This window comes from Podarcis gaigeae (assembly GCF_964106915.1).
Source record: "Podarcis gaigeae genome assembly, chromosome: 1".
Taxonomy (NCBI): domain Eukaryota; kingdom Metazoa; phylum Chordata; class Lepidosauria; order Squamata; family Lacertidae; genus Podarcis; species Podarcis gaigeae.
Window position 1 is genome coordinate 116611569 of NC_139678.1, and position 12912 is coordinate 116624480.

The window sequence follows — 12912 nt, forward strand, 5'->3', positions numbered from 1 at the left end:
GATCACAATCCAAATTTACCTACCCCATCAATGACCATTTATCCCTTTATAATTGTTGGTGTTTTTCGAGTCTGTTGATGAGGCAAGTCTGTTTCCAGACAGTCAATAAGCAATTTGAACACTTCACCCCTTCAGGCTTACTGTGGCTTTGGGCTGATCTGCCTCCCTCCTCCTCTCTGGTGCCCCGATGCTCTCCTTCCTGTCACCTTGCTTTGCTCAAACAAACCAAAGTTGGTGTCCAAAACAGAAACCGAAAGCCATTTCATACTGTGGTTTCTAACTATGGCTTGCTCAAACCAGGAAGTGGAGAACACTAGAAGGAGGGAGAGATGAGCACATGTCAGAAGTCCACTCACAATCTATGGTTTAGCCATTGCTTCTGAACCTGTTGTGAGCCTGTTTGTTGGAGTTTGTAAAAGTTCTTCCCGTGTCTAAAGAACAAAGACTTTCCTTAGATATCACACTTCAAAAATAAGAACAGGGATAGAGCCAATCAGGCTTGACAGTGGTTTCCCCCATCAGGTGGCGTATTAAATTTATTAATTAAATAAACAAATTACTCATTCTCAAGAGAATTTAGAATTGAAATACTTTGTCACTTGTACAACTTGTATACAGTGAGATTACATGAGCACTCCCCACTCAGCTCTCTTAGTCTTAATTCCCCTTGTTTACTGACGCACACCCACCAAACCCGAAAGTCAGTTGCCCTGTTGTTATCTTTTCATTCAGCAGCCTAACAGCCCATGGATAGAAGCTGTTCTTTACCCTGTTGGTGCGACTAATTATGCTTCTATATCTTCTGCCTGAGGGCAGGAGATCAAGAAAGTGCCGGCCAGGGTGTGAATCTTCCCTGAGAATTTTCCTCACTCTCCTGAGGCAACGTTCTTCCGCTATTTCATCCAGCGGATTCACAGGACAGCCCATAATAGCTTGTGCTGTATTCACCACCCTCTGTAGGCACTTCCTATCAGTTGATGTCAAACCAGCGTACCACACCGTGATGCAGTTTGAAAGGACACTTTCTTTTGTGGACTGATAGAAGGAGATCATCAAATGTTGATTGACATTGTTCTTTCGCAATACTCTGAGGAGATGGAGTCTCTGTTGGGCTTTCTTAACCACCTGGGTTGTATTGATTTTCCAAGTAAGGTCTTCACTGAGATAAACTCCTAGGAATTTAAAGGAAGAGAGACTCTCCACACAGTCCACCCCGATGTACAGTGGGGGTGATGTTGGCACACTTACTGACCCATCCATAGATCAAAACAGATTCATATTTGTGTTTGTTTTCTGTGAGCACACAAAACTATTTTTTACTGAATCATGTGACTGCTTCATCTAGCCCACTTTTGTCTCTTCTAACATACAGCAGTTCTTAAACAGTCTCAGGTAGCGTGCTTCATCAGCCCTTGTTGAGTTTGCTTTAATCAAGAGATTTGAGGATTGAATATGGAACCTTCTGCTATTCCTCATCACTACAAAAATAAAATAAAATCTAGGGAGGTGTGGAAGTTTGCTACCATAGATCCCAGAAAATGATGACAAAGCTGAAAGCATTGAAATTACTTGTTGTATCCCTCATCTGACAAAATAAAAGAGAATTTCCTGATGGGGATTGTTGTGGTTTGAATGAGCTTGAAATAGGCTCCTCTGATGGGAGAAAAATATGTCCTTGAAAATTAATTCCATTCTATTTCCTGCTTTGTGCCATGTGGCAAGTGCATGTATGACAATGCTAAATTATTTATGAACATGTGCCTAAAATGAATAAAACACACAGGAACAATGCTAAGAAAAACCAGATGCTAGAGATGCACATCAATATTCTATTTGATGATCTTCTGTCTCTAATGATCCTAGGATTTCCATTTTGTGTCATTTCCAAGTCTGTTTACATAAAAAAACAAAAACCACGAATGGAAATAACGGGTGTCAGTGCTAAACCTGGAAAAAAAGAAACTCAGAGAGAATGTTCCTTTCCTTTCCCTATACAACATTCCATATAAATGCATAACCTGAGATGGAAGCAAATGGTTCCTTTCTACAATAGAAGAGTCCTTCCATCAGAAGAAAAGAACCATTTAATTCGGTACAATGTGTTTCCTTAGTCCGCTGATGGAGTCCATTTTTGCTTTAAAAAGGGGGGGGGGGTAAAAGAAGCATTAAAAATGTGTATTGTTTCATCATTTGTCCTTCCATCTTTGGCAATTTTTATTTTATGAGCAGATAAGACTATAAGATGTTGAGTCTGACAGTTTCTTAAAGGTAAAGGGACCGCTGACCGTTAGGTCCAGTCATGGACGACTCTGGGGTTGCAGCGCTCATCTCGCTTTACTGGCCGAGGGAAACAGCGTACAGATAATGCTCTAAATGAAAACTTGGAAACCCAGACATTTCAATGAGCATGATGACATTTTTGATTTTTTGGCAATTTGTCATTCCTGTCAGTCAATGTAAAAGTGAAAATGATGAAGCTGTTGCTTGAGCAGTCCACCACTACAAGGGCCCAGATGTTCCTGTACATCTGTTGCTGCTGCTATTTCTATAGAATCAGTTTATAGGGGGTTGCTAAGTTGACAACTGAGTCAAGGAAGGCCTGAGCCAGCTTATCAACTCTACATTCCATCTGTGTAGTCCATGATGAATAACAAACTGAAAACAGTTTGTATGAAAGATATAATTTGGCACTGGCACTAATGTGTTCCTCTGTTCACAAAAATGCAGAAATGTCCACCACATTTCACCTTCATCTGTAGCCCCTTCACCTCAATCAATCTCTACCATTGCCAATGAATAGGCTTTCACTGGGTGCTGCGATTTGCAGAAGGAAAGGGAGATGCAAAAGCCCGCTTTGGTGAAGATTAACTCTGTTCCATTTATGGAAAGAAAGTTTGGGTTGGATCTTAAGATCTCTCTTCTAGGATAACGTAAGGGAGTCATTTAGGGAGGGGGCAGGTAGCTTCAAACCACATACATGTGAGTTGTCAGAGCTCTGGTTAAATATGAAAAGTAGTCATAACAAAACTTAAAATATGCTGGTTATGTTTTTTGTTTGGTTTTGTTTTGCAACTGAGGCTGCACCTTGGAACCCACTTAAGTCCCATCTAAGCCCATAGATGGGACGTGGGTGGTGCTGTGGGTTAAACCACAGAGCCTTGCCGATCAGAATGTTGGCGGTTCAAATCCCCTCAACAGGGTGAGCTCCCGTTGCTCGGTCCCTGCTCCTGCCAACCTAGCAGTTTGAAAGCATGTCAAAGTGCAAGTAGATAAATAGGTACTGCTCCGGCGGGAAGGTAAACGGTGTTTCCGTGCCTCTCTGGTTCGCCAGAAGTGGCTTAGTCATGCTGGCCACATGACCCAGAAGCTGTACGCCGGTTCCCTCGGCCAATAAAGTGAAATGAGCGTCGCAACCCCAGAGTCGGTCCCGACTGGACCTAATGGTCAGGGGTCCCCTTACCTTTACCTTAAGCCCATCTAAGCCCCATTTAAGCCATCTTGACTGGTGAGAAAACACTGCACTGTTAATCTCAGGTATATCTTAAAACAAACCTTTGAATGTTGCCCCACTACCGAAACCCGAAATGGCACATTGATCTTAACATTTAATGAACATCAAGGAAACGAACAGACAGAATTTCAACAATTCTTTTTGATTATACATTTTCCTTTTCTTAACCAAGTATGACTGATGATAGCAAGTCGGACAAATGAATTTGGAGCAGGGGAAGAGAGGCTTTCTAGCAAATGATTAAAACATCAACCTCCTCTCTCCAGGTTTTGGTGAGAGGGCTTTCTGTTGAACGCAAGAGAATTTCTGTGGGCATGTAATGCCTTTGGAATATGAATCTTCTGGACAATGTTTTCTCTCCCTTAAAAAGCTAGCAAGACTTTCTAGTGCACAGAATCAAGAATGCATGTCTCCTTAGATTAGATTTCAGCCTCAGTAGGTTTCAGATTTTGAAAATCATTTTGTATGCATTGTACATTATACATATTTATACACAGAACCTACAGGTGAGCTTGAAAGCTCTCTTTGCATCCTAAGATGCTGCAAAAAATAAAAGTTATGGGATTCTTCTTTCCTCCTATCTACAGATGAGCATTAAAGACTGGATGAAAACTCCATGGAAACAAATAAACGTTGAGCAAATGGATGTGGACCTTAGAAGATTTTCAAAGGTGATAAATACTCCAAATTACTATATTGTATTTACATGCACTGTACTTAACTGAGCTGGCAAACCAATCTTTTTGCATACAGTAGAGTATACAGTAACTTTTGGTTCTCGAACTGAAGTGGTGCCTAGTGCCTGAGAAGCACTGTAGAGAAAAGGCATGAGAACTCTCAGCTAGACTTACTTACACTGGTTTAACAGTAATTCCTTCCCCCTCAGAGAACCCCAGGGGCTGACTTCTGTCAGGGCTAGCAAGCTGTAACAGAGAATTCACAAGCACCCCTACCATGCTACGATTTCAACATTTCTTTGCCAGAAGTGAAGAAAGTTGAAAGTGGTTTGTAGAGTTGCTTTATAGGTTTGCAGAGTAGATAATAGCTTTCTTGTCCTTTTGTCTTGAGCTGTGGGGTGCTTCCAGACAGGCGTTGATTGTGGGATCAGTGCTCCTCATGCATGCAATGAGCCCACACTCATTTGCTGTGTGTGCATCATGCCATTGGCATCAAAATGCTAGCTGCCATTCTCCACTCTCTTTGAATCCCAATTTATCCTTTCGAGGGAAAATCTGGTATTATTATTATTATTATTATTATTAACAACAACAACCTCAAATTAAGCCTTGATTGGAAGCCCCTACTTTGGGATCACTGCATTAAACACTGAGAAGTGTTTAAATGGTATGCACTTATAAAATTTGCCTGTTAAATGAATTGATCATATTTTATTTTGTCTGATTATCTATCTATCTATCTATCTATCTATCTATCTATCTATCTATCTATCTTTCTATCTATCTGACAAAATGTTATCATCTATCTATCTATTTGTCTGTCTGTCTGTCTGTCTGTCTGTCACCTATATCTATCTATCATCTATCTATCTATCATCTATATCTATCTATCTATCTATCTGTCTGTCTATATCTATCTATCTATCATCTATATCTATCTATCTATCATCTATGGCCTCACACACTGATACAGCTCTTTTACATACAGCCTATGAAGATACAAGTTATGTGCGTGCAAGCTTTGCCCCTGCACAGAACTGTCTCTGCATTTTTGCTGGGCACAGATTGCAGGACCAACGGCTATGTGTGTCCATTTTGTCTGCATGCAGACTCTCTGTGGAAAAGCTGGACAATCTGTGAATGATGAGGGGACAGGAGCAATGGACACAATCTCAGCCATAGATGCCTGTCTGGGGGCCAAGGCTCTTTGGGCCCTTTCAGTGTTTATTTTTAGGGAGCCAGGGCCCCTCATTGTTTGAGGCAAAATGCAGAACTGGAAGCGAAGTGATGTAAGGAAACATTGTATGGCCCCCCTCAATGTTCTTCGGAAGATGGCACCTCTGATCTCAGCGCCCCACCCAGTCAATGCATTGAGCACCCCCTGTTTGGTCAATTGAACAAATCTCTAGTAGGAAGCATTGCAGTTGCAAAGGACCTTCATTGTGCAATACATGCCCCCACCCAAAGTGTTACATTTGGATGATATCTGGCCTACTGAAAACTTAAACCAGGCATAGGCAAACTCGGCCCGCCAGATGTTTTTGGACTACAACTCCCATCATCCCTAGCTTACAGGACCAGTGGTCAGCGATGATGGGAATTGTAGTCTCAAAACATCTGGAGGGCCGAGTTTGCCAAGCCTGGCTTAAGCATTTACGTAGTTTCTGAAAGCAACTTTGTGTTTTACATCTGTCTCCCATTGCTTGCTTGCTTTTCACGGTTTCTGTACCACACAGGACATGAAGACTTTGGATAAAGGAATACGTGCTTGGCATGTATATGTGGGATTAGAGTCAACAGTTAAGAATTTGTTAACCTCCTTGAGAGCAGTGAATGAACTTCAGAACCCTGCGGTCCGGAAAAGACACTGGCAACAACTTATGGCTGCAACAGGGGTATAGCTTTTTGGCTTCGTACACTGGAACTGTGTGCACACAAATGCCATATCTTATCCTGAGCTGCAAATGACTTTTCTTTTCAATTTCGTTTCCCAGGTCTGCTTTGTCATGAACGAAGACACTACACTAGGGGACCTTTTAGCTCTCCAGCTCCACAGGGTAGAAGATGAAGTGAAACATATTGTGGATAAAGCTGTGAAAGAAATGGCAATAGAAAAAGTAGGCCACAGCTAATGTATTATAAGCAACAGCTGCTTTCGTAGGAAATAGTCAACCGTCCTAATGACACTGAAGTCAGGGGCGTGATGTGCATATAGTGTTAACAGGACCAGGGCGGCCCTCGTGGAACCGATTTGTTTTCTTTTTCCACAGGCACTCATGGAAATCAATCAGACATGGGGTGTTATGGATTTCTCCTATGAAGAACATCACAGCACAGGCACGCCATTGTTGAAATCCGACGAAAACCTTATAGAAACACTAGAAGACAACCAGGTGATGGCTTGCTCTGAATGTTTTCTCCAAGGCATTATGTAGCACGCCTGCCAACTATTTAGAGTCATTATCCAACTCTTAGAGCATTTTGGAGGATCATGCAGAACTTTGTGTGTGTGGCCTTTTCAATTCTAGCCCTTATTTCCCAGAAGCAGTCGATGTATTGTGTCAAATGCGAAGTACATAACCCGTTATTGTTCCAAACAATAGCCATAAGCAAGAGATCCCTCCAGCATCTCAGGGAAGACTTCGAAGTTCTGCGGGTGAGCCACATTAGCGTGATTGTAAGTCGTTGGATGGGATCCCCTGAGAGTTCATTTAAACAGAAACAATGCCGTCTAATATTTCCATGCACTTTTTAAGAATACATACAAAACAACGCAAATAGGTTTTTTTATATTAGATATTAAATTGTTTTAACCCACATCACAACCCTCCTGATTTTCCAGAGTTTTTAATTTTTGTCAAGTCAAAACAAATTTTAGAAATGCAGTAGATCTTTATGAATGCATATTATCTGCAAGAGATCATACTGCTACACTTGGCACCACACATCCTACAGAAGGGGTCGGCAAACTTTTTCAGCAGGGGGCCAGTTCACTGTCCCTCAGACCTTGTGGGGGGCCGGACTATAATTTTTTTTGGGGGGGTGGAATGAATGAATTCTTATGCCCCACAAATAACCCAGAGATGCATTTTAAATAAAAGGGCACATTCTACTCATGTAAAAACATGCTGATTCCCGGACCTTCCGCAGGCCAGATTTAGAAGGCGATTGGGGCCGGATCCGGCCCCTAGGCCTTAGTTTGCCTACTCATGTCCTACATGAATGATTGGTTCTTGTTCTCTGGTTCTATCGGGTGCACCACACTTTTCAACATCTTTTTGACGGCATTTCTTTTGGGAGGTACTAAACATGAAATTGATCTCAGGAGTTTAAAATCTGTTTATATACCCTGCCTTTTCAAAATCTTGAGTCAAATTGAAAAACAATTAAAAAACACAATGAAACACAATCAAAAGTGCTATTCAGAGGGAGAAGGGGGGTAGGGAAAGCTTTTAAAACAAACAAACAAACAAACAAACAAACAAAATATTCTAGTCTAATTGGTACACTTAGACAATCTGTGATGACAACATTTATAGGTAAACAGAAACTGGCAATAATTTGTACACATTCCAGTTTGGTTGGTCTGTACCCAAAACTATTACTTATGCTGCAGGTGTTCGTCCTGCGGCAACTTAGAGGAGGGCTTTCTCTGTGATGTCCCCTAATCTCTGAAATAAACTCTCCGTTCAGATATGGCAGGCACATATTGTGGTGATTTTCCACTGGCTGTGAAAAAAACAATTTGCTTAAGCTTTCCGTTTCTTTTGAATCATCAGAATCAGTGCTTTCCCCCCTAAAAAATGTTAAGAGGTACTCTCATTGTCCTATTCATATTGAAATGCTGCCCCTCAATGATTCACAAAATGTTTAGGGGTATGCGTACCCCTGCGTCCCCCCAGAAAAAAATGCACTGATGGTGGTTTATAGGGACTGCAGTTCCTAGGGCTATTTAAAAAAGCACAACCACAGTGTGTTCTCATTGAACTGATTGATGCAAATTGCATTCTGGACCCGTTCACAAGAATGACTTTTATGAGGCTGTCATTGAGGTAGCTGCAAAAAAATGATGCCATGGGTTGAGAAAACTGGCAGTAATTAAATGCTGAGTCACTACTTTACTGTGTCAAATTATTGACAGGTTGACTTCAGTAAACTAAGCACACACTAGTTAAGTGGAGTGCTTGCAAATGCTTCAGGGGAAAAAAATCTGATGTTCAGGCATGACTGCTGATGCTTACAAAAAAGAATCCTTAGCAAAAACGTAAGGGAAGACAGTTCTTTCCTCTACCCCCCAAAAAATAACCTAATGAGGACTGAAGGTACTCAGTGACCATAAAATTCTGGCTGACTTGCGGAAAAGGAATGATAAACCATGTGGGAGGGGAAATGGAATACAGTGGTACCTTAGTTGTCAAACTTAATTCATTCTGGGAGTCCGTTCGACTCCCGAAACAGTTTGAAAACCAAGGGGCGGTTTCCAATTGGCTGCAGGAGCTTCCTGCACTCAACTAGAAGCCATGGAATCTGTGCTGGACGTTCGACTTCCAAAAAATGTTCACAAAACGGAACTCTCACTTCCAGGTTTGTGGCGTTTGGGAACCAAGCCATTTGACAATCAAGGTACCACTGTAGAATATTGTGGAGATGGGTATGGCTGACCAGGACACTGAACGGGAGTACTTCACACTACAGTAATGGTTCAAGGTCCCACTTTTCTTCATAATCATAGTAGTTAAAATAAGCATTATGTAATGAAGAGCTCAGAGGAGTTTGACTTTCCTATTATGCCCTCCTGGCACTCAGCACCAGAACAGGCTGGAGGGTCCGGGGTGGAGGGTTTGGTGTATAAAAATTCTCCCTCCCCCTCTCTGTCCAGGTTCCTGGTCTGTTTATGTGCTGATCTGGAGTGTGTTTGTGTTAGCAGAATGTGCTAGGGATTCTGTCGGTGTGCTTCTCACTCAGCTGCTTGTCAGTCTCCCAGTCTGAGCTGATTGAAGTGGTCTCATTGCTGAGGAGTCCCAGGGCAGTTGTCTTGGGGGAATCTCAGTGTTTATGCTGAGACCACTTGGATATGGGGTGTTTGGCTGCCATGACTAGCATAGGACTACCCCAATATATCACCAGCCCAAGACAAGTAGCAGGTCTAAAGTGGGGGTTTTGCAACTCCTCCTTTGTCATAGTCAGATGACCTCCTGCTGAGTTTTTGACTTGTGTCAGTTTGTTCCCTCTGCAAGGTGAGGGATCTATTAAGACAGGCCATCCCTACAGAGGCTGGTGGGTTCTAAAGAACTTTGTCAGATTCCTGTGCTGGCATGGTTGTGAAATGCAGGGTGATCTGGGCAAATGTTAATTGTTCCTTGGAGTTTTCCCCTGCTAGGCAGAGCCAATACAATTCTTTGGTGCAGGACAAGTTGGGGACAATGAAAGGAGTTGAGAGGCAACTAGAATACAAGTGGAGGAAAACTCATTTTCAAGCCTTGTTCCGCAGCAGTGATGGTGCTGAAGAATCAATTCTTTTCCACTAGCCACCATTGCTACCATCTCAATATTTCCCAGTGGACCTTTCCTAAGTGGTTTGAGGCCTCTTAAGCTCTGGCCCTTTGGATGGTGTAGCAGAGCCCTCAGTGGCATGTTATGACATATGTAAGAGTCATTTTGAGGGTACAATTGTTTGCATCCACCACAACTTAGATTCCACAGTTCTTGCAGTTCATCTGTGGAGAAGGCCATTATGCTGTATAGTCCCATATTGTTGGATGAATTTCCATAATTTGGACTCTGGCAGACGAACTTGGGGTTCAGTCATGATCATGTGACAATGTTTTTGCTTGTCATTCTAGCAGAAAGGGGATGACTTGCAGACTTAGGGAACTGGGCCTAGTTACCCATGGAGGATACTGAATTTCTAAATCCATTTCAGTTGGAGTTCAGGCCTGGTTTTGTCACTAAAACCATCTTGGTTGTCCTCTGGGAAGAGTGGCAAGAGGAATGTAACCCAAATGACGATCATTGTTTAAATTAGGGATGGGAGGAAATACTGTTTCAATGCAAAATTTCCTGAATCGGTAAGTGAATTGAAAAACAGCTAACCTTCAAAAGGTTCACCTCTCTAAATTTTATCCTGTAGTTCTCCCACCAGAAAGTGAATATTATCTATAAAACTGCAGTATATTAGCAAAAAATATTTGTGGGAGCGTGTATTATTAGACAAAATTGCACACAAAATACATACATTGGGAGAAATGCCCATTAAAATCTATATGAATTTTCATGTGGACTTCTTAAATGTGGAAATGGGGCAAATAGTAAACTTTGAAAAATGAGAAGCAGAGAGAAAACAAAACTGACAGACTCATTCACTCCTAGTCTTAACCTTGGACGGATGTACATTGGTCATTTATAACATTAGAAATGTGTTATTAAAATGTGACACCAGAGGGTGCTGTAGAGCAGCGAGCCCTCGACAGTGGAAAATTGCATTGAGAGTTATATGACGTTACATTTAATAACATTTTTACAGATCAATGTAGATCCTGCCCTTGTTTATATTTGATATATATTATAGAACCTAGTTAAATCATTTTAAGAGGCAACTAATAAATATAAATTGCAAATTAATAAATACCGTACATGGCTGTATTCAAATATTGTTGCAGGTGCTGCTTCAGAACATCCTGATGAGTAAATATGTGGAATATTTCCTGGTGGAGGTCAGTAGCTGGCAAAAGATCTTAATGGTAGCAGACATGGTAATTTCACTGTGGCTGGAAGTGCAGCAAACCTGGGCTCATCTCCAGAGTATTTTCACCAATTCTGAGGATATACGGAAGCAGCTTTCAGAAGATGCTAAAAGATTTGAGGGGATTGATAAGGATTTCAAGGTATGAACAAGCATCTCAATCTTTCCTTCTCCATAAACTATGTGAGAGAGAAAAGAATGAAGACTTATCTCAAATTCAAACCTTAAAGTCCTCGCAATTGGTTTGTTCTGCAATTTGTAATTCATCTCTTCTGGTATGCACATGTACTTTAGTTCAATTAAGCTCTAATTAACAGGGGAACCCCAGCTTCTTAAGGGCGGTGTAGGAGGGTATTCGCCAGGCAAAGTGTTTTTGCACTCAGCGCCTCCCTGGCCTCTGCATTCCATGCTAGAGCGAGAACCAGGTAACGAGACAGCCTGTGAGTGAAGCCCGTTCCCCTCCCTCGCCCCTGGGAGGAATTTGCAATAATGATTACCCTCTATCATCCTTGTTTTTCCATCGCCTATATTCTCCCGCTGCCATGGGAGCTGCGTCCATTAAGGCAAACCAGAACCGAAAGCCTGCAATTTTAATCTCTCTTAAACTCAATACAGTGGTGCCCCGCAAGACTAATGCATCGCAAGACGAAAAACTCGCTAGACAAAAGAGTTTTCCGTTTTTGAGGTGCTTCGCAAGACGAATTTCCCTATGGGCTTGCTTTGCAAGACGAAAACGTCTTGTGAGTTCTTGCGAGTTTTTTTCCCTCCCCCCCTTTTTCTAAGCTGCTAATAGCCGCTAAGCCGCTAATAGCACTAATCCGCTAAGCCGCTAATGGCCGTGCTTCACAAGACGAAAAAACCGCTAGACGAAGAGACTCGCGGAACGAATTATTTTCGTCTTGCGAGGCACCACTGTAGCTGCTGAATTTTTAGAGGCTATTGAATTGTCACTCATCTGGTCAGATTTGGTCATCAAGAGTCACTTTCAAGCAGTTGTGCAGAAATACTTTTGTATAATGGACAGAACTAGCTTTTGTTTCAAGTTTTTAATGTGACACGTTTCTTACATAAATACAAATTCCAAGGGGTAGTCATGTTGATCTGGTGACAGCTTAAAGACCGTCTTCAAAGCTGTGTTACTACTATAATAATAAACTACTGTATAATGAAGTTGAATGCTGAATATGCATCTCTTTACCCTGGCCTCTCACACTTGAGATGTGTGTGTTTTGTACCCACTCTAGTCCCATGATGGTAATTTGTTTTAATTACTTTAAAATTTTGAATTATTTTTTTTTTTTTGTATCCCACCTTGGAACCAATTACTACTACTACTATTACTAAATCAAATCAAATCAAATACCTTTATTGGCATCACTTACTCCTACTATTATTCAACCTCTTTGCCCAGATCCTTTCTCACAATTAACCACATAAAGCAGGTAATTCCAACAGACATATTTTTTCAGACTAAATATGACTTAGCCAGATTGTCTTAAATTCACAGTCATGGCTGAGCAGAGATTTTCACCCTCTTCCCTATGCAAATGCAACACTCCGCTTGAAATGCCCTATTGACTCTCAAAAAGAAGCTCCATCCCACTTTGAAATATTATTTTCATTTCCTTCTGCTTTTTCCTCCCTCTTGGTTGTTCAGGAACTTATGGCTGTGGTGGTGAAGGCAAAAAAAGTCATAGAAGTAACAAACCAGATGGGATTACTTGGAAAACTGGAAGTTCTTCAACAAAGGTTTGACTTAAATGGATTTAAGGCTTACTTATGGAAGTATACATCTGAACAGGGTTCTAAAAGCCCTTTTTGTGGGAAGGAGGGGAGAATTTTTGTTGCTATAATTGAAAATCAAAACCCTTGCTCAGTGATCTGCCAGCAATCTATCTTCTGCAAGATAGATTATGGGTACTTGACTCCGGTGACTACCTCACTGGCAATTCTAATTTATGTTAGAAATCATTGTCTTTCTT

The 12912-nt window shown here is 41.5% G+C and overlaps 1 protein-coding gene across 1 annotated transcript in view; it reads left to right on the plus strand.

Annotated features, from left to right (window-relative positions):
- LOC310833208 (dynein axonemal heavy chain 11-like) overlaps positions 1 to 12912 on the plus strand; it is a 217438-nt gene that overhangs the window by 20671 nt on the left and 183855 nt on the right. Inside the window, exons 13-18 of the mRNA XM_083715704.1 lie at positions 4099 to 4182; positions 5925 to 6083; positions 6183 to 6305; positions 6459 to 6581; positions 10848 to 11072; positions 12588 to 12679. Coding sequence (XP_083571830.1) covers positions 4099 to 4182; positions 5925 to 6083; positions 6183 to 6305; positions 6459 to 6581; positions 10848 to 11072; positions 12588 to 12679 — 806 coding nt within the window. The remainder of the gene's footprint in view (positions 1 to 4098; positions 4183 to 5924; positions 6084 to 6182; positions 6306 to 6458; positions 6582 to 10847; positions 11073 to 12587; positions 12680 to 12912) is intronic.